We start from the raw sequence: 22,249 nt of genomic DNA, 5'->3' as shown, positions 1-22,249 counted from the left end.
TCTGAGATCGGCTTGATTTGAGAAAGGGGAAAACATTTAACGAGATAAAAAAAAAAAACCACTGGGTGGATTTTTATCATTATAGGGTGGTTGTGTACACACACTGCCAACACACATTTCAGTTCAAACAACTTGTAAAAGTGCATGTAGCATCCTGTGACCCCTTTAAATTATATATATGTCTGCACTATGTTGGTACTTTCTGTACTGGAAGATCCTAACACACTTGACAATAAAGCTCTTACTGATTCTGATTAGTTAATCACACACACGCACACACAAGAAGGAACACAGCATAAGTATCTCTTTAATTCAAATTTAATAACTTCAAAAAATGTAAAGGAGCTATAATTGTATATTACTTCAAGATTTTTTTCACATACAGAATTTGTCAGAGGAAAAAACAGATATGTAACATCTCACACCAAAAAAAAAAAAAAAATGATACAAGCAGAGGGAGAAAACAATGTACATAAAGTTAATAGCCCTCAAACACAGATGAGAAAACAAACACTTGAGATATTCAAACATAATCCAGGTTGGTATTTTTTATAATGAGAATTACCATTACATAGAAAAGGTGAGATTCTGTGAAGACTAAAAAGCAACCACACATTCATTTAATTCAGCTGGTTCATTCTCGTTCTAAACATTCTAAGCTCAACTTACAGAATGAGAATATTGGTGCTTGTTCGTGGAATGCTGGGTGGGTGTGAAAGCCCCTAGATTTACTTCTCAAACACACTGGTCTGATCAGTTAAAGGCAGGTGTATAAGGAAGACTACAAGTGTGCGAGTTTGTGCGCGTGCACACATGTCAGAGAGAGAAAGTGTGTTTTTGGACACATTAGTGGCCCTTATACATTTACTGTATAGATGCTTGCATATGGCAATATCATGGGTCTCATCTAGCCGAAAGAGTAAGACACACAAATTAAAATGACTGACATAGCGCATTAGATGGCTGAAACCGATAAGTGAAGGAGGTGAAAAAACAACCACACGTTCATACAAATCATATAGAATTCTCTTCACAGTAAAGCATTACAGAGTTACACCTGACACACTGGTCTTATGTTGATTTTTGCATTATTCAAACAGCAATTTGTTAAAGATTTTAAGAATTGTACTGTAAATAGAATCTCTCACTTTTTCCTAAACTCTAAGCATAAAACAAGTCTACTAACCTGTGCATGGTTAAACAATGTTAAATTCTATAACCATAAGATCAGAAACTCCTATCTGACTGGCAGCTTGTAGTCAAATGAGAGGATTTCAAAGTACACATGGTTCAGAATATGTGCTTCACAGATGTTTAGAAGTTTTAAGGGATGGTAGCTTGATATAGGATTTCCGTAGAAACCCAAATTGCATTTAAAGTTGTATTGTATTTACGCCACGCTAAAACCATCAACCTATAAACTTAACAGTTCTAAAATAATCCTAAAAGTTTTCACGATAAAATGTCATTTTTTTTAAACCATCAAACAAAATATTACTTGTTCCTCCTTTACTTTTTTACTGTTATTACACTTCCAGAATATTAGTACACTGTAAATGTATCATATTACGATCAGCATTCTAGGAATGACATGCAAAAACTAGTTGTTAAGTGTAACAATCTCCTTTTCCCTAAAGTGTCCTGTCCATGAGATCAGGACTAATAAGGCTAAGAAATGAAGGAGAGGGAGTATTTTTAGACTATTGGCTCCAGCATGATTCAAACAACCGGTGCAAGTTAAATGTGAGTACATCCACTGTCCTCAGGTAAACTTCACCTGGAAACAGACATATTCTCACAGGACATTAAGCAGGTGAGACTAGTTTATTGTGCAGGTTGTCAAACATGTTAAAGTCACCTGGATTAATGGACATGCTCTCATCCATTTATTGAGCATATTGTTTTAAATTCTGATTGATATTCTAACCTGAACAAAGTCTTTAAGGAGCATGTTTCACTAGATTGTGTAACCTCACTCCATTTCAAGATTTTGCTAATAGAAACTGTCAAACAAAAGAGGCAACCCCCCTCCCCCCCCAAAAAACTAACTTTTCTTTCCTTTTATAATACAGAAAAAATAAAAACAAATTGACCTATTCTGTTGGAGCAACGATAAAATTCACTACAAAATTTACACTGCCCCTCTTCCAGTAAATCTGTCTTTAAAGAATGCTTTGACCTATTAATATACGAATGACCATTCCAAGCACTGATAGGCTGACTGCATAGGAACTGATCAGCAGCAAGTCTGAGGTTCGATATCAAGGCATTTCCACAAAGCCAAAATTCAAGCTAACACTAGTAGTAAGCACTGAAGCAGTACTGTGACTATTTCACTAAACACTTTGCCATTTTCAAAATGCAAGTCTAGCTACACACTAACAATGAGGAAACAAGCTTGTAGCACCCAAGAAGACTTAACCCAGTCTCCTTAAACATTTTATGATAAATAGAAATTCAAATAGTAAAAATTTCTTCTAAATTATTGCAGAAGCCCTCCCACTGACCTAACAACAATTCACCAAGAGGATGAGCTCCTAGTGATATGGCAGAACTAAGTGCATATATGTAGTTATGTGCAGTATTTGAGATGTGTAAGTGGGCGCATTCATTTCAGGCTCTTTCCCAATCTGAAGAACATGTATTGCTTAGTTCAGCATGCAGTCCATGGGAAATGTAGAAATGCACGGTAAAGTGTGAGCTCCTTCGGACACTCACACAAAGCACAATCGGCCTATGAACTGACCAGCGACTCAGCTGAGCGCTATGGCAAAGCAGATTCAAGCCCTTTAACAAAAAAAACAAAAAAAAACTACCACCACTAAAATCCTTTTAGGTAAGGATATCTTTTATACTCTTTTTAGTTGTGTGAACACGCATCAGGTCCTTGACATGGAGTGATACAGTGTTGGGATAGATAACAGAGGAAGAATAGTAATGGTTTATTGAGAATCTAGAAACTGAACTGATAAAACATTTTAGAGCCTAAATCTCTTTCTATTCTACCTGGAGATCATAGAGCTGGACTGTGACTGGCTGGAGGATGTGGTGGCGGCGCTGAGCTGAGAGAAACCACTGTGACTGGATTCCAGACTGGTCATTGAGCCCCTGAGATTAGAACAGAATAGAATAGCATGTGAGAAATTAATAAGCCTGAAGACTGTAAATAAAATTCTGTAAGAAAAAAAGGTTTAAGGAAAATGTGTAGATCAGTGGTTCCCAACCATGCTCATGGAGGCCCCCCAACATTGCATTATTTCCATGTCTCCTTAATCAAACACACCTGATTCAGATCATCAGCTCATTAGTACAGACTCCAAGACCTGAAATGGTTGTGTCAGACAAAGGAGAGATGCAAAATGTGCAGTGTTGGGGGGCCTCCAGGAACATGGTTGGGAACCACTGGTCTTGATACTATAATTTAATAAAAACCTGTAAGCTACACTCGCTCATGCATATTGTTTTTTTCGGTGTTCATATACAGTTAAATACCCATAGCTTAAGCAGGGCATGCAGTTAGAATAAATAGGTAATTAGAGCAAATATTCAAGTTATCAAAGCCCAAGCGAGTTTAGAATCCTCATAAAACATTATGTAAACCTTACAGGCAGACAATGATTTTTTTTTCTTCTCATTTACCAGCCATAAGACTTCTTAAAATTGTTTACATTAAATGCTGTTGCTTATACAAAAAACACACACTTGAAACACATTTCCTTATCTTGGGCATTCATTGGCTGGTTGGCAAAAAGTAAATTATCATACCGTGCTTACACAATCAATTAAGGTAGCCTGTCATTTGCAAAAAACATTTGACAAGCATCTAGCCTGAGCATTTTATTAGTATTCAATGTTCCTGTTCTTCATGGCTTCAGAATACATTATTCAAACTGCCAACATAAAGCTCACATAACCACCATATTAAGGCTTTTCACACCAAGTCTGATGCAGTAACAAAAAAAGTTTGCCAAAAAACTGACCCAGTTACAATGTAAATCTTAGTAATTTTCTGAAATAAATAAATAAATACAAATTTGCATGCCTGAATCAAAATGCACTCCAGTCATTCACATGCTTTAAAGGTCCCATGACATGCTGCTTTTTGGATGCTTTTATATAGGCCTAAGTGGTCCCTAGTACTGTATCTGAAGTCTCTTTCCCGAAATTCAGCCTTGGTGCAGAATTTCAGCCACTACGAGCCAGTCCCACAATGAGCTTGCCTTAGGACGTGCCATTTCTGTGTCTGTAGTTTTAAAGGCTAATGAGGAGGAGAGAGGCGGGGCAACTGCCATGCTTCGCTCGTTTGCAAGCCATGATGTCTCTCGAGGAAAAAAAAATATTGCGCTCGCCTAGCACGGTAGTAGCTCATTTTCTCATGGGCGGGCCAAATTCTCTGGGCGGGCAAAGCAGAGAAAGGGGAGGTAACCTTTCCCCGTATGACGACATAAAGGGAAGATTCCAGATTGGGCCATCTGAGCTTTCATTTTCTCAAAGGCAAAGCAGGATACCCAGGGCTCGGTTTACACCTATCGCCATTTCTAGCCACTGGGGGACCATAGGCAGGCTAGGGGAACTTATATTAATGTTAAAAAACCTCATAAAGTGAAATTTTCATGCCATGGGACCTTTAATGCAAATTACAACCCATCCCTAAAACGGAAATGCTGTCACTCTTCTGCAGTGGAACTATGGAAATAGTAAAAAGTAGTGTGACTAAAAAGCACTGAAATATAGGAATACCAAGGATTTTTGGTAATAAGTGGTCAAATACTACTATTATACATAAATGGTTCATACTAATATTAACACAGATATGCAACAGACATGATATAAGGAGAGTAGATTAAAATTCCTTTCCATATCACATCTTTTCCTTGATTGTTGCAGTGCCATGTAAAAGTTCCATGTAAAATCAACCTACACTCAGTAAAGACAGATAGAAATGACAAAAGGTCAGACTTGGTGTGAACAGGCATTTTATAAAACCAAGTAAAAGGAAATTTTACCATGATACTAGACAATGCGATAAATACTGAACCTACACAGCCAAGAACATACTGGAGTTTCAAAAGACACACACACACACACACACACACACACACACACACACACAGAGTATGGCTACGTCCGAAAGCTGAACAATTCTGTCTCTGCAAGGCATGTCCGAATACAATGATCGTGATCAATGATCCGTGTCAACTGAGATACTTTCATCTGATCGATTTTTGAAGGCAGATTAGATTAGATGTTGGCCTATTCTTCGCTGCCTTTGATATCCCACAAACCTGTGTGTTCCATTCTGTAACAGTTACGGTTGATGGCCAATTTGTGTGTTTTTTTTCTTCAATTTTTTATGTAATTTCTAGCAAGAAATTAGTATTATAGTAGTTGAATATTCACTTAATTATCACCAAAGTTCTCTCTTTTTGTTGTAGATTTTTAAATGGTTATGCTGCTTCAGACGTCTGCCAGAAATCAGTTTCTTGAGGTACCTTCCTGCACAAATGCTACCTGCAAAGTCATTGCCTGATAGGGCAGTGAGGCATCAAGTCAGCTGCCTAAGCTTTTGGACACAGCCTATATGGACAAAAGTTTTGGGACACACCTCTTAATCATTGAATTCAGGTGTTTCAATCAGACCCATTGCTGCAGGTGTATAAAATCAAGCACCTAGCCATCCAGTTTATCCAGTCATCCAGTTTTGTTTTTTACAAACAAACAAACAAACAAACAAAAAAGGGTCATTCTGAAGAGCTCAGTGAATTCAAGCGTGGTAATGTGATAAGTCAGTTCATGAAATTTCATCCCTGCTACAAATTCCATGGTGAACTGTAAGTGGTTTTATTGGAAGGTGGAACCATTTAAGAAAAGCACCAGCTCAGCCATAAAGAAGACCACATAAAGTCACAGAGCAGGGCCACAGACATCTGAGGCGCGTGGTGCATAAAAGCCTAATTTCATGGCTTAAGAGTTCCAAACTTCCCCTGGCATTAATATTAGCACAAAAACTGTGTTTGTGTTTATCCTACAAATTATTAAGTTCCTCTAACACAATGTAGTTTGTTGATTGAACATAATTTCATTAGAAGTTGTCATAATTTTAAAAGATTGATGCAAATAGTTGCATTAATTTTATTTGATATTTTTCCACACATTATTTTTTTAGTGTGAACTTTGTGGGAACAGTTTGGGGAAGGCTCTTTTCTATTCCAGCATGACTGTGCCCCAGTGCACAAAGCAAGGTCCAAAAAGACATGGTTGGATGAGTTTGGTGTGAAAAACCTTGACTGACCTGCACAAAGCCCTGACTTTAACCCCATAGAACACCTTAGAAATGAACTGGAATGGAGACTACAAGCCAGGCCTTCTCGTCCAATATCAGTGCCTGACCTCACAAAAACTCTACTGGATGAATGGGCAAAAATTCCCAGTTCCAAACTTCAAAATCTTGTGAAGGGTCTTCCTAGATGCATGGAAAGAGGGAGGATCAACTCCATATTAAATTAGAATGCAATGTAATTTAAGTCCCTGCTCGTGTAATGATCAGGTGTCCCAATACATTTGTCCATAGTGTATATAATCAGTTTACAAATTACTTTGGGAAAAAATTTGGAAATTTTGGAAAGGGTTTTTAATAGGAAACAGGTTTTCAAAAGCTTGTCATTTTCATGTAGGCTTATCATCGTCTCACATCAGCTGTATTATATCAGCCTGCACATACTAAATGCAGAGTTAGAGGGTGATACACAAGCCAAGCATGTTTGAGCAGGCAGAATTAACAGAGCTTTGTTAGCATGATGATAATGCTAACAATCACAATCCACTGACACAGCACAGTCGTTAAGCTAACGACAAACAAGTTCACTTACAAACTCTGCACATCGCAGCAAGCCGTTCTTTACAGGGAGAAACAGAAAGGAGGGTGGTCGTGTGCAGAAGGGAGAGAGAGAAAAAAAGCAGCAGGCTTGGACACTGCTCATAACTATTTTGCTCTATTTTTACTTTAATAAGACAATACTGGAAAAACAGACACAGCCAAAACAGAAAAGTAATAGCCAGTTTAAATAAAGAAGCTGGAATTATGACAACAAAAAAAAACATTCAAGTCATTTTGATTAAAATAAAATTTAAAGGGGTCATATGATGCGATTTAAATTTTTCCTTTCTCTTTGAAGTGTTACAAGCTCTTGGTGCATAAAGAAAATCTGTAAAGTTGCAAAGACTAAAGTCTCAAATCCAAAGAGATATTCTTTATAAAAGTTAAGAGTCAACCACGCCTACCCGAGAAAATAAAAGTTCTCCATGTGTAATCCTGCAGTTTATTTTTTTATTAGAGTTTAAGGTCTGCAATAGTTCTTTCCTCACGTAATCGTATTTTGATCATGAGTGATGAGGCTTCGTGTCACCTGCTTTCCGCTAGACCGATAAGGTGGCCACTTTTCGGAACGACATGTAAACATAACTTCAAGATGTCTGTGCCCTTGTCGTCACTACCGAGTAGTGAAGAAGAGGAACTTACGGCCAGACCTCCTTCAAAACTATGTAAAATGTATCATAAACAACGCTATAAGCATCTCACATCCATAAAGAAAAAACAAAGGATTTTACACCTCACGGTGGATACATTCAGAAACGGCGTCAACCAGTGGCTTGGCTTGCAGGATGAGAATCAGAAAATAGCAGAAACATACAAACATTGTCTCTGCTTTGTGCATAAAGGACCATCTTTCACAGGCAGAAACGTTGTCAGCAGGTACGTAAAAACAAATACACACACACGTTTGAACTGTTATGCCATATGCTGGGTACCATGGCTAACTTTCAATTAGACTATTTATTTAATATTTATTGTACAGTCAGAGTCCGATTTGCATGTTGATGTTTTGCATACAGCTACAGCCAGAACACTTAGTATTGTTTAACTGCAAACACAGTTTTTATTTAATGGTTATTATTTACAAATTAATTAAATTAATTTTAACTGAAATTAAATGAACTGAAAGTGATAGGCTGAGATGAAAGAAGACAATAGCATTCTTGTGCATAAAGATTATGCGTCTCTGGAGGTGCGATACCACAAGTCCCGTTACAGACAGCATACCAGGTTCTTAACAGTTTACTGCAGGGGTCTCAAACCCTGAGCAACTGTCCTGCAGATTTCAGCTCCGATCCCAATCAAACACACCTAATATGATAACATATAGTGGTTCATGAAGGTTAAAGAAAATAGGGTAACACTTTACATTAAGGTTCCCTTTATAAATTGTTTATAAAGGTGTTCATAAATGACTAATAACTAATTTACAAATGCATTATAAATCATTGATAAGCAGTTATAAATGCATGAATAAAAAGGGTGATTTTAATGCAATACCTGACAAATAGTGAGCCATTTTTGAAACACGTTATAAATGCTTAATAAATATATGTATTAATTAGTGGTGTCAAAATTAGCGTTAACGCAGGCGATTCATTTTTTCAGTTTAACACGTTAAAAATATTTAATGCAATTAACGCAGGGGCGAGGCTAGGGTTGGCCACCCCACTCACAACTGCTGCTTCTGTCACTTTTTCTCTTGACAAGAAGTGCATTTATTCAGTCACAGAATGACTGAGAACGTGAGACATTTCAGATGCGCGCTCCACTTCACTTCAGCGCCAGGCGCGAGTCAAGCGAGCGCGGAAATGGTACTGTGCTTGCAGCGCGAGCTCTTCAATTGCACGCACAAAGGCACCGGCGCGCACTGTAGGCTGTATCCTTTCATATCAAAGCGCTTAATAAACTACGTACATGCAATGCCGTGGTCAGTTAAAGTGCCCCTATTATGGGTAATGAAATATTAATATTTTGGTTTTGGGAGTCCCCAACAACAGGTTGACATGCATGCAAGGTCAAAAAACACTTTTATTGTCTGATAATATTTATTTTTACCTTATTTGCTCAACGACACCCAAACGATTCGTTTAACGATTCATTTCTCCAAACCCCTCCTTTGCGTGACGCTAATCTGTGGTGACTGGTCTAATTTTCATTTCATCATGCCTGTAATGCCTGATAAAGCTGTGTGAGCAGTGCTGCTTTGTGTACAGCCTTACCAGGGAGACCGCTATTTTTACCGCTCAAAAAGTGGCACCTAGTGGCAAAGAATGAATATGCATTTTCATTCAAACCAACGTGAAAAGACCAACAAGTGGGCGGGCAATATGCTAATGTTTCATGTTGACATCAACATGAAACGGCTTGGGATTCGTTTTAAAAACGACTCGTTTCAATGATTCAGAGTCGACTCTTTCTTTTGAGAGACAATAACTTTATACACGGTGCACTTTCAGGTTTTAAAAGTTTTGTAAAAATCGACGCGTTTCAAAAAGGCGGGGCATAGAGGAGAAACAATAATGTACAGTATGTGGAAAATAATGTGTTTTTTTAACTTTAAACCGCATAAACACATTTCATTACACCAAATACACAAAATAATGTTCTTTTTAGCAGCATCATATGACCCCTTTAAGACCTGAAGTGGGTCAGAAAAGTTAAAAAAGTGTTGACAGAAAATATGATGCGTGTCAGATCCGCGTCACGTTTAGCAGTGGCAGCTGTTAAAGAAATAACAGCCAAAACAACTTAATAACCTGCTGTGATGTCTATTAATCAAAGAACAAAGAAAAAAAAAAAGAACTTTTATAGCTTTAAGGATTCATCTATATTTAATTTAGAATTTAGTGTTTGATAACTTCAATTTCAATTTCTGTATATTTCTGCTGAAGGCCAAAGGTAAATATGACATTTATTATAATGGGTTTATGTGAAGATTTTTTTAAGTTCACTAAATTAGAAGTTATTTTTTAAAGTCTAATAAATGTTAAAATTGATAGCTCTCAATTATACTGTAATGTTGAATGGGTCAATTTTATAGAGAAATCAGTATTGATACTGGCCTTCAGTCATAAAAAAAGATGCCATTAAACAAATATTAAATTGTACATTAATTTGAAGATTGAATGTGAAATTATTGCAATATACAAGTATATTTAAAAACTTTAATGTTAGGTGGGATTAATTGCGATTAATTTCAGAAAAATTTGCGATTAATTAGTTATTTTTTTTAATCGATTGTCAGCACTAGTATTAATAATTATTTCACTCAAAACCAGATTCCTGATTTATTTCATGATGCAGCAAAAATAGACTTTTATAGCGAGTCTGAAGAGTGTTATTTATATTTTTCTCATTTTTATCTCATAACTTATGAACCTTAATGTAAAGTGAACAGATGTGAACCATTTATTAATGAGCTATAAACGTTAATAACCTGTGAAAGTGAACATTAATGTAAAGTGAACACCGGTGAACCATTTATTAATGAGTTACAAACATTAGTAACTTGTAAAAGTGAACCTTAACGTAAAGTGAACACCTGTGAACCATTTAATGAGTTACAAACATTAGTAACCTGTAAAAGTGAACCTTAATATAAAGTGTACAGCTTTGAACCATTTATTAATGAGTTATAAACGTTAATAACCTGTGAAAGTTAACCTTAATGTAAAGTGAACACCTGTGAACCATTTATTAATGAGTTATAAACATTAGTAACCTGTAAAAGTGAACCTTAATGTAAAGTGGACACACTAATCATTTATTTATTATTATTGCACACACAGAAAAAGTTGGCATTTTTCTGGGGAAATTTATTTTATTGTTTTTGCACTATATCATAAACAACTTGAAACTTGAAACAAAAATATTAATCTTTACTGAGTAAAGTACATTACTTCACACACAAAAAAATTAGCAGTCCCACTTTATATTAAGTGGCCTTAACTACTATGTACTTGCATCAAAAAATAAGTACAATGTACTAATTGTGTTCATATTGTATTGCAAAACACTTTTGCTGCTATTGAGGTGGGATACGGGTAAGGTTAGGGACAGGTTTGGTCGTATGGGTAGGTTTAAGGGTGGGTTAAGGTGTAAGGGATGGATCAACGGTGTAAATATAAATGTAATTACAGAAATTAATTACAGATGTAATTACATGCAAGTACAATGTAAAAACATGTATGTACACAATAAGTGCATTGTACCAAATGATTAATTTAAATGTAAGTACATAGTAGTTAAGGCCACTTAATATAAAGTGGGACCAAATTAGCTTATACAAGTAAACTCACATTAAACAATTCAGAAAAAACAATCAAGTATTCCACCAAATTATAACTAAGCATCACATCTATACAACAAAAATATTAGATAAATTCAAGCTCAATAAAGGCACCTGAATATTTATATTTTATCTAATTTAACAGTTTTAAAATAATCATTAAATCAATGACCGAAAGCTCTGTTACAGAACATTATCATATTAATAAGCAATCAGTAATGATTTTTGATATCATGATAAAGCCCACTGTAAGTTGAGTGTTTGACTATCCACACTTTCAGTACCTGCGTGCGAGCGAACCATCCGCGGGAGCACCGGCGCGGTTATTTATTTGTACAGTTTAACTACATTGAACTAACACAGCGATATCAACACTTGAAAAACGCAATCTTGTAGCATCTGCTTAGGATCATTGATGATCGTTTGGGCTTTATGTTTTAGAGACCCTTTTAGCCTTTTGACATTTGCATATAAATTGCAGACATGGCCCCACATTCTACATTTATATGGGTGCTAAATTGCCAATGGTTCCCCCCACTATCAAGGAGATGCTAAACAGTTTCACCACTCTTGTCTCCCCATCGGACTTCAAACACATTCCAATGTCCTGGGAGACCTCAGTACCTGGCACCAAATGTTTGATGGCCAGAGAACTACCCCCATGCTCACAATACACATAACACACACACACATAAAGATATTTCTTTATTTAGACTATAATTAATCAGTTACAAATGTATCTGGTATATGCATGTGTTGTTTGTATGTTTCCCTATTATATTAGCCTAGTTACCACTCATTACATGCAAATGGGCCATAAATGGAGACAAAGAAAACTTCTCCCGCTCAAAAATTCACACCTGGTATTGGCCATTCCACCCAAAAGGTGGGCGTGACTAGGAACTATTAAAAGTCATTAACTCGGACTAATCGTGGCTCAAAACCCTTCTTGAGACGGACACTCTCCAAGACTCTTCAAAACTCTCCTCTTGAGTTTGATTTTCCGGCAGTTTTTAGCTTCACGTAACTTTGTCAATTCGCTGTGGACTTTCCTATCTTCAGAAGAACCAGAGGAAAACCTCCAGCTCACTCCTGAAAGAATTCATCAAGAACCTCCATTGTCTTAACGCATCAGGACTCTTGTTCAGCAACAAAGTCAATGCAAGTAACCGTTTACAACTATTTAGATGCGTGTTTAAGTTTAAGCCCCCTTTTAAGGTTATTTTTGATTCTTTGATGATTCTCATTAGGTTGTGGTTAATTGATGTGAAATACTGCCATTCTTTTGCTCTTCTCTCTCTCTTTCTAGAATTGACAAATGATTATATTGTCTGCTCAGTGGACGGACAGATCAAATAATTGTAATATTGATTCTGCTACAGTTATTTCCCTTTTGAGCTAATTTGCTACAGTCTGCAATGTCACCTCATGGTTAGCTTACCCGTAAAATCAGAAAACACTTATATGATATTAAAATTTCACTTCAGAGCACGTTGGAACAGTCCTAACAGCGTGACTTCTCTTGAAAAGTGGCTTTGTATCGAATGCTCACCAGCACCAACTACAGGCTTTGGTAACACGCAGGCAACTACAGACACAGGCTTTGGTGATTTTTTATTTCCAAAATGTAACAGTGTATAACAAATAAGGCAAATTTGCACATCAGAAATTATCAGAAATTATATAACATATAATTTACATGAACTATGACAGGTTTCTAACGTTGATAATCTACATATTAATCATATGTAATATATAATTTATTTATATATTATTGTCATGTTTAGATTTGTGTTCGTCTGCTTAGAGATTCGTATTATAATATTATTGCAATCTGTTGTATTTGTATTCTGTATATCTGTTGTGTTTTGTTCATTTTTCCTTTGGCTCTTGTGTATTATAGCCCTGAGTTTTAGCCTTTGGTTGTCAGATTTTGTTTTTATGTGGATGGTTTGTTCTCCTACTTTTCTCTGAGTTCAATAATCTTCTTAATAAAAATAGTAGGTACTGCTGCATCTGAATTCTACTTCCTCACAGCCCTTCACTACAATCTGTGACAAATATATATATAATATGCAATGTATTTTTTTTAGTAGTAGCTACTACTACTAACAAAAAATAATGAATTGCATATAATACATATTTATTATAATCTTTCAGGATCACATCACATCACCAAATCCTGTGTCTGTAGTTGCCTGCATGTAGCCTGTAATTGACGCTGATGAGCATTCGATACAAAGCCACTTTTCAAGAGAAGTCACGCTGTTAGGACTGTTCCGATGTGCTCTGAAGTGAAATTTTAATCTCACATAAGTGTTTACTGATTTTACAGGTAACCTAACTGTGAGGTGACATTGCAGACTGTGTTTTTCAAGTGTTGATATCGCTGTGTTAGTTCAATGTAGTTACTGTACAAATAAATAACCACGCTCCCGTGGATTGTTCGCTTGCGTGCAGATACTGAAAGTGTGGATAGTCAAACACAAGTTACAGTGGGCTTTATCATGATATCAAAAATCATTACTGCTTGCTTATTAATATGATAATGTTCTGTAACGGTGCTTTCGGTCATTGATTTAATGATTATTTCAAAACTGTTACATTAGATATATAAATATTTAGGTGCCTTTATTGAGCTTGCATTTATCAAATATTTTTGTCATATAGATATGATGTTTAGTTATAATTTGGTGGAATACTTGATTGTTTTTTTCTGAATTGTTTAATGTGAGTTTACTTGTATAAGCCACTTTTTGTGTGCAGTTATGCTCAGGAATGTTGTTTCAAGTTGTTGTGTTTACTGATATAGTGCATCAACAATAAAATATGTGTGCGCATTAATAATAAATAAGTTATTAGTGTGTTCACTTTACATTAAGGTTCACTTTCACAGTTTATTAACGTTTATAACTCATTAACAAATGGTTCACGTGTTCACTTTATATTAAGGTTCACTTTCACAGGTTATTAATGTTTATAATTCATTAATAAATGGTTCACAGGTGTTCACGTTACATTAAGGTTGATTTTAGACGTTATTAATGTTTATAACTCAATAAATGGTTCACAGATGTTCACTTTACAATAAGGTTGACTTTTAGACGTTATTAATGTTTATAACTCGTTAATAACAAAATATATCAGTTTCTAATCATTGCTGTGGATAGGCATCATGTAAGAAACAATGTAGAAACATTGTACAAAAAGCGACATGAGTCATGAGATGTAAATGAGAGAACCATAAATACAACACCCTTCAGTCTCACTATAAAAGTCAATTTTTGCTGCATCATTAAATAAAACAAGAATCTAGTTTTGAGTGAAATAAGTATTAATAAATATATTTATTAAGCATTTATAACATGAGTTAAAAATGGCTCACTATTTGGCAGATATTGCATTAAAATCACCCTTTTTATTCATGGATTTATAACTGCTTATCAATGATTTATAATGCATTTGTAAATGAGTTAGTCATTTATGAACACCCTTATAAACACTTTATAAAGGGAACCTTAATGTAAAGTGTTACCGAAAATAGAAATAATTCATAACCAATGTATTTTCTTTCTGAAGAAAAAAAAGCTTCTTAAATCGCTTGGTCAATTGCTTTTGATTTGCTACTATTTATACTATATTTAAAATAAAAGCCATTGTGAAATAATTATGGCACATGACATATCTTTAGTTTTTAATGTGTTTTCTTCTCAGAAATTAGCCAACTTTCAATGCCAGCTACAAGATCTTCTGTGAGAGAATCATCTGCCATAGAAAAATTGTAAACCAAGAGGTGCTGACAATGATGCAGTTAAGAAGGATCTTTTTAAATCTTGTGAAAAAAAACGTGAAGATCTTGATTCTTCAAATTACAGGTAATTTAAATACTATGGGCCAGTTTTACTAACAGCTTCACTAACAGCGCAAACCGTCTTTTGGCGTGTCCCCAACTAAGCAAGCCAGAGGCTACAGCGGCAAGGAACCAAAACTCCATCGGTGACAGAATGGAGAAAAAACCTTGGGAGAAACCAGGTCACGTAGTACTGTCACGTCTTACTAAAGACATGCAGTGAAGAATTGGCGCTGAAAAGGCATGGACACAGTTATTTTTGGGCTTGACCTTATTGAATATGCATTTCTAGGAGTTTCCCTTTCAGACGCAAAATTTATGGGAGGAGAGTATTCAAATGAATCACGCAATGCGTTTTACTAACGTTTGCGCTTGTTAAATTACTGGTATTTGCGGCATTACTTAACGCCCAAAAAAAGCATTTCTTAAACTATTTTGCGCTTGAAATGGATGCAATTTGTTGCAAGGATGAGGCACCGCAGAGAACAGAGAACGCGTAGTAGAAGGGAGAGGATTTTTACACACATATTAATTTATTTTGAATGCCAAAACACATTATCCGAACATATAGTTCGCCATGCCATGTTATTTTTAATTTGCTTCAGGAAATAAAAGACGACTTGGAACCCTCAACTAGGAGTCTCGCAATACCAGGTCTATCAAACCTGTTGCAACCCTTAATTTTTTGGCCTCTTTTCAACGTACTGTGGCTTATTTATTTCCTTATTGTTTATTCGCGACTACGCTAATTTGTGCTGCGCTTGGTATATTGCGTTGGTCGATATGTAAATGAGATGTTGCGTCTGTGTTCTTTAATTTGTGCATTGTTAGTAAATCACCCGCAGAAATGTCCACGCCCATTGGTGCTCTTTTGGAATTGCGCTCTCGCGCTAATTTGCCGTGTTTAGTAAAACTGTCCCTATGACTTTAGCCAGCTTTTAGTCAGCTTTTTTTCTCACAACAATGGATTTCATAATAATGATAGTCAATCATATTTTATAACACGTAGAAGCTGATACACCGTGTATTTTAACTTTCACAGTGATCCATACCTTCTCAGGTTGTGACCCTACAAGCGCCTTTTATGGCCAAGGCAAAATAAAGAGGATTACCTGACTGCATTTACAAATCTGGGTAGCAGTTTTACCCTGGACCAGTCGACCTTTAAACTACTTAGCAAATATGTGAGCCACCAGTATGGCCAGTCATCTGCTGAAACTGTGAATGATGCAAGATACAAAGCCTTGCTCCATGGCATCGACAGCTTTGCCAGAACTATCCATGCCCCCGACAAGTGATGCCCTGTACCCAGTGGTGGAAAGAATACTGAAAAAATATACTCAAGTAAAAGTACCATTACCTTCCAAAAAATGTACTGTGAGTAGAGTAAAAGTACTTGTCCAAAAAACTGCTTGAGTAAGAGTAAAAGAGTAGCCTATTAAAAAGTACTCATGAGTATTGAGTAGTGAGTACTGAGAAAGTAAAAGTACACAATTTTTTAACTACTCAAAAAAGTACAATTACTGAAAAAAACTACTTAATTACTGTAACGTGAGTATTTGTAATTCGTTACTTCACACCCCTGCCTGTACCAGGGATAGGCAACATTGGTCCTGGAGTGCCGCTGTCCTGCAGAGTTTAGCTCTACCCTAAACAAAAAGTGTTGAACTTGAAAATTGTTTATGCGCGAGTGCACTTGCTAAATGAAGGCTGATTGTATAAAATGGATTAAAAAAAAAACGTTTATTAAAGAGCTGCAGTTTTATTACATCACGCGTTGGCACAGATGTTTTTTTTTTTCAGGGTTGGAGCTAAACTCTGCAGGACATCGGCACTCCAGGACTGATGTTGCCTACCCCTGCCCTGTACCAACACTGCAAAAGGGCTAACTAAAAAGCAGCCATAATGAGACAGTGACCTGGATGACTAGAAATCTTGCCCCTGAAAGTGTGTTGCAGGTAGTCCACTGCAGTTGCAAGCAAGGCAAATGTGAGACTGAAAGATGTTCCTGTATTTCTCCAAGACTGTGTTGTACTGATTTATGTCAGTTAAGGTGACCAGACGTGCCACTTCCCAGGGACACGTTCTGCACAGGATTTCTAAATTGCCTAAAATAACCAGGTGTTAGTTGTTTGCGCTGCGCAGAATGATCGTTGTATGACATCAAAATAGGTGTCCCCGAGAAGTGACATGTCTGGTCACCTTAATGTCAGTGCCAATATTGTGCAAATGTTTCCCAGAAAACAGAGGAAAGACACACATAGGATGAAGCTCTGATGAGAGTGATAGGGATGATACTGATGAGTAAAGATGTGCTGTGTCATATTTTAGGCTGATTTTGAGCTGTAATGAATCTATTATAGAGTTGTCCATTTTTGGCATTATTGAAAATTAAAGGGGTAGCGTTTTGAGTAATTTCTGCCATCTTGGGCCAAATTGTACTTCTTTTTTATCTTTCTATGATTACACAGTGCCTACTGAAAATGTTCATGTATAAAACATCACAGATTTGTTAAATTTACAATGTGTTTCTTTAATTATGCTTGGTGACATTCTGTGAAGTTGAAGTGTTTTTTCTACGAATTTTCCATATTTCATGGTCTGCATTCACACTTGAATACACTAATGCACCAATTCTGGTCTCAGATATTTAGGTACATGTATAAATGCCAGTTTGAGAGATATTTTTCATTGCTAAAATGAATATAAATAAAGCTACAAGCAAAACCAGCAGTATAAGAATTTTTTTAAATTCACAATTATATTCATTTATGGATTGTGACAAAAAACTGCGGGATATTTTGTGGATAACTTTTAACCTAAAGTCCAAAAGGTTGTTGTCTATGCAAAAATGCATTGAAAAAGTAATGCCCAGATGTGGGAACGAAAATCACTTTCTAGCCACTTTTTCCTAGTAGGCCTATGTTTTCTCAGACTGAAATCAAGTTTTTGTGAATAAATAAAATGTAGATTGTGTGTTCCCTACTATGCAAATGCACCAAACAAAACCAAACTCGTGCTGCATAATTTTGTTTCTAATGCACAAGTCTGACCTCATGTGGTGCTCCTTTGAAGATGCTGGCACTTTGGTAAATAGTCTCCGTCCAAAGTCTGATCTCATCATTCTCCAGTTCTTCTGCAGTTCTGTACAGAGACTTGGGAACCAGGCCGCCCTCTGGCACTTCACACTGCACATATTTCACAGTGCCATAACTTTAGTTCAATAAGCCACTAAAACCATACTAAGGTGAGACACATAATATCCAAATTTGAATACATGCATACAGATCATCTTACTGGGAGCAAGTTTTACTATTATGCAAGTGAATAGACACCATTCAGTCACAAAACATAGGGGAAATACAATTTCACACCATACACTCTCCTCCAAGGAAGTCAGGGATGATTTCTTCATCAATGTAGTCCACAAGACCGCCAGGGCCCTGGTAGTCATTTCCTGCATAGATCAGGAACTTCTTTCGTGTATTCTCATCAATGAAAGGGCTCACCTGTAAAGAGATAAGAGAAGGAAAGTTAAATCAGGCTACTAAGAGTTTAAACTGGGTGACTCATGTACTTTGTAAATGAGAGGTTGTTACTTCATGCAATTTTTATAAAGGACTGTGAATATAAGGGGGTTAATAACTTGAACAAATGAATATAGCATGTCATGTTAAAATGCCATTCCCATCTTTATTTTAGCAGAGAAGAGCAATTTAAAAGCAAACAGCTGTGTCTCTAACCAGAGTCCACAGGACAGGAAAGACTCTGGGAGCTCTGAGGATGAGTAGACGGCCCAGGGTCTCTGGGTAATTGGCCTCCACCACCTCAATAATCCTCAGCAAAGCTTTGACTCCAGGACGCCACAGATGCCTCATATTGAGCCCCTCAAGATCGACAAGACATGTCCAACAACTATAGGATGAGAAAATATGAATTTAAACAAAAGTTTATAGAGGGCCTCTCACAGGGCTTGTTGCAGACAAAATGCAATTGAGTGTTTTAACTGTAAATGTGTGTGTTCACGGTGTGCGTGTTCACTTGGATGGGTTAAATGCAGAGCACAAATTCCGAGTATGGGTCACCATACTTGGCCACACATCACTTTACTTCATAATATTACACTTTATGGTTAAAAAAGAAAAATCTGCTAGTCCTGTCAGTACCTAATTGGCCGACCAAAGACTTTGGTGTTCTCCTCACAGCGTCTCAGACCCTCTTCATTGATTGACAGCACCTTAAAATTCATATATGCTGTTAGACTCTGCACTATTTATTTGAATTCATATGAATGGAATACACCAGAGAGCATGAGGGAAAATGTGGATTATAGAATCTCTTACATGTCTGAGCAGGGATTCTTCTCCAAGTGCTCGAACCAGTCCTTTAGTGTCCATATGTCCTAGGCGTAGAATATACAGAGGCCTGCCATCTGTAGAAAGCAACACAGAAACACAAGGCTTTAAGCATGTGAAAACACAACACACCAGATTTTTTTATTAATATGTAAATATGAAAAAAAGAATAATGAAATTATACTCTAAATAAGAAACAAAAAATGTCAGTAAGTGGCTGTAAATGTTTTAATGCAGTGGTTTTTAATCCTGATCTTGGGGACCCCTGCTCTGCACATTTTGCAAGTCTCCCTTATTTAACACACCTGATTCAGATCATCAGCTCGTCAGGAGAGAGCTCTATGAACTGAACTAAGGCTGTATCTGAAATTGCCCCCTATACCCTCATTCACTATTCCCTACATTAGTTCAGTAATTCGGTTCACTTGAAGGAGTGAATGAAAACGAGTGAATTCGGACACTGAGTGCACCGGAAGGACTGCCGCTTTTGCATAGTTTGTGCTTGCTGTTTAATAATAATTTGAAACTGGCAGCTAGGATTTATCTTGAACAATGTCATGGAAATTATGTATAAACCCTAGTTAAACAATTTAATAATCAATTTACAATAAATTTATACCTGTGTTGTATTACGCTGCACTAAGCCATGGGCGACCGCATTGTAAAATGAATGAATGGATGGATGATTCAGCTGCAGGCGACATCTGGTGAGACGCTCTCTAGCCGTTGAGTATAAATCGGTTGTACACTTGTTTTTGCAGTGCATTGTGGAATTGAATGAGAGCACTCGATAATGGTTTCGGACACCACTAAAAATGGATGTAGAATGGATGTAAAAAAGCCAGTAGACCACCCCTTTAAGGGTATAGGGGGCGATTTCGGATACAGCCTGAGTGTGTCAGCTAAGAGAAACACACAAAATGTGCAGAGAGGGCGATCCCCAGGAGCAGGATTAAGAACCACTGTCTTAATAAGGGCCCTGTAGCGAATCAGCTCATGGGGAAATATGAATAATTAATCATAACTAGTTATAATTAATTATAAATATTTAGATCCGCTGTAGATATTTACTTGACCTCTCAGGGTCAACTGTCTGTCAATTCTAAGAACGTTAATTTCCTGGTTAAGGGAAATAACTTTCTTACTGTACAACTCTACACAGAGCCTGTAGCATAAATCTGCATGATTAGGGACTCCAGATATGAGCAAACAATGAACAACGTCAAGTATGATACAAATACCATGGGGACCAGGGTCCGGGGCCTCGTTCACAGACATCTTGGCTCCCAGTATGTTTATTGGGTGAGGGGTCTGTGAATGTTTGTTAATCTAATGAATAATTGATTTGTTAAATCAAATGAAAAATGGTGTGTCTGATTGGTCCAGACGCTACAGCCCTATGAAATTTGTTTTATTTTTTCCCAAATTCCGTTTTTTTCCATTTAAATTTTTCTAGATTCCGTTTTAATTTTTCTCAACTTATTTTTAATGGTTAAATTACATTTTTTATTAAATTACAAAAAAGCATGTCTAATTAATTAAAATCATGAAACTTATACAATTTCACATCAATTTATTAAAAGTTATTAAAAGCTGAACTAGGGCTGTCAAAAAAAATTTGAATTTAGAATATTCGTCGAATTTAAAATAAAAATCCACATTCGAATGCAAAAATGTTGCATTCGAATTTTAGGTATGCGTTATGGAGGCAGCCTTATCAGTGGCGCACGAGATGCGATGACGATGTAAGTGTCGTTGCATTATAATGTTTCTGTTAGCCTATCCAGTTGAACCCACTGGATGCGGCGCTGCTGTGTTGTTAATTAAAAATATTTGCTGAAAAGAGAATATCAATGCAGAGAAGATCTTGTTTACATCAAAACTGAAACCAAGCGTTCACACAGAACACATATTTCGCGCATTTTCTAGAGGGACATCTATTACCATTGCACTCGCATCTCGCACAAAGGAGCCGCATGTTTAGAAAGCCATGTAAAATGAATGCAAGTTTAACTTTGAAAAAAAAACATATACTGAGACTTTATGGCAGGTTTTTTCCACCCATCCCACTGCATCTCATGTTTTTAAATGAAAAATGTACTCTGTGTGATTGGCTTCCTGCCCTTTGTATTAAACTATGCATACATACATGAACAGGGGTTAAAGCAAAAAAAAATTAAAAATCCTGAACCTGAACTTTTTTCCAGGGGAGGGGAGGGGATGGGGCAGCACATGCAAAACATGCAACGACTGTGGCAACTTTAACATTTGAAAGGATACCATGGCAAAGTTATTGCTTTCCTTATTCAAACTGTTTTTTTTTCATGAATATATGGTTGACCTGAAGAATGAAAGCTATATCATACACTTGGAAAATTATGAGCTATATCACCACTTATCGACACTAGGGGTGTGACAATACACTTAGCTCACGAGATGAGACAAAATACAGATACTTGGTTCACTAGAACAAGACAATATTTTAATACTATTTTTAAGAAATTTTCAATGACAAAATATTTTTTAATTACAAAAAGTAAAACAATGCAGTTGTATTTTGAAATATTTTAACTAATCTAGGGCTGTAACTGATTAAGTAATCTACTGATTATTTTGACAACGGAGTAATCTGATATGTTTTAGTAACACAACTAGACCTAAGTGAAAAAAAACCAGGCTTTAGTATGACTATTTATATAAACTAACGATGAGGCAATAATAATTGGCTCAAATAAAGTATCAAAACCAAGTAATTACGTTACATGGTTTTATTGAACAACACTGTTAAAATACATAATGTAATATGCCTATACATAATATGAACATAACCAACTTAAGTACGTTATGTATTATAACAAATACCTGCAGAGGGCACCAAC

General features: G+C 36.3%; 1 protein-coding gene across 1 annotated transcript in view; it reads right to left on the bottom strand.

Annotated features, from left to right (window-relative positions):
• Positions 1 to 22,249, bottom strand: part of LOC107751175 (SEC14-like protein 1) — a 65,354-nt gene that overhangs the window by 3,892 nt on the left and 39,213 nt on the right. Inside the window, exons 5-10 of the mRNA XM_016566852.1 lie at positions 19,359 to 19,447; positions 19,182 to 19,252; positions 18,759 to 18,930; positions 18,390 to 18,524; positions 18,069 to 18,203; positions 7,644 to 7,649 (exon numbers count right to left, since the gene is read on the bottom strand). Of these exons, the coding sequence (XP_016422338.1) occupies positions 7,644 to 7,649; positions 18,069 to 18,203; positions 18,390 to 18,524; positions 18,759 to 18,930; positions 19,182 to 19,252; positions 19,359 to 19,447 (608 nt within the window). The remainder of the gene's footprint in view (positions 1 to 7,643; positions 7,650 to 18,068; positions 18,204 to 18,389; positions 18,525 to 18,758; positions 18,931 to 19,181; positions 19,253 to 19,358; positions 19,448 to 22,249) is intronic.

This window comes from Sinocyclocheilus rhinocerous, unplaced genomic scaffold, assembly GCF_001515625.1.
Source record: "Sinocyclocheilus rhinocerous isolate Xijiao unplaced genomic scaffold, SAMN03320098_v1.1 scaffold2656, whole genome shotgun sequence".
In the NCBI taxonomy this organism is placed as follows: domain Eukaryota; kingdom Metazoa; phylum Chordata; class Actinopteri; order Cypriniformes; family Cyprinidae; genus Sinocyclocheilus; species Sinocyclocheilus rhinocerous.
This window is presented reverse-complemented; position numbering and strand designations above follow the sequence as displayed.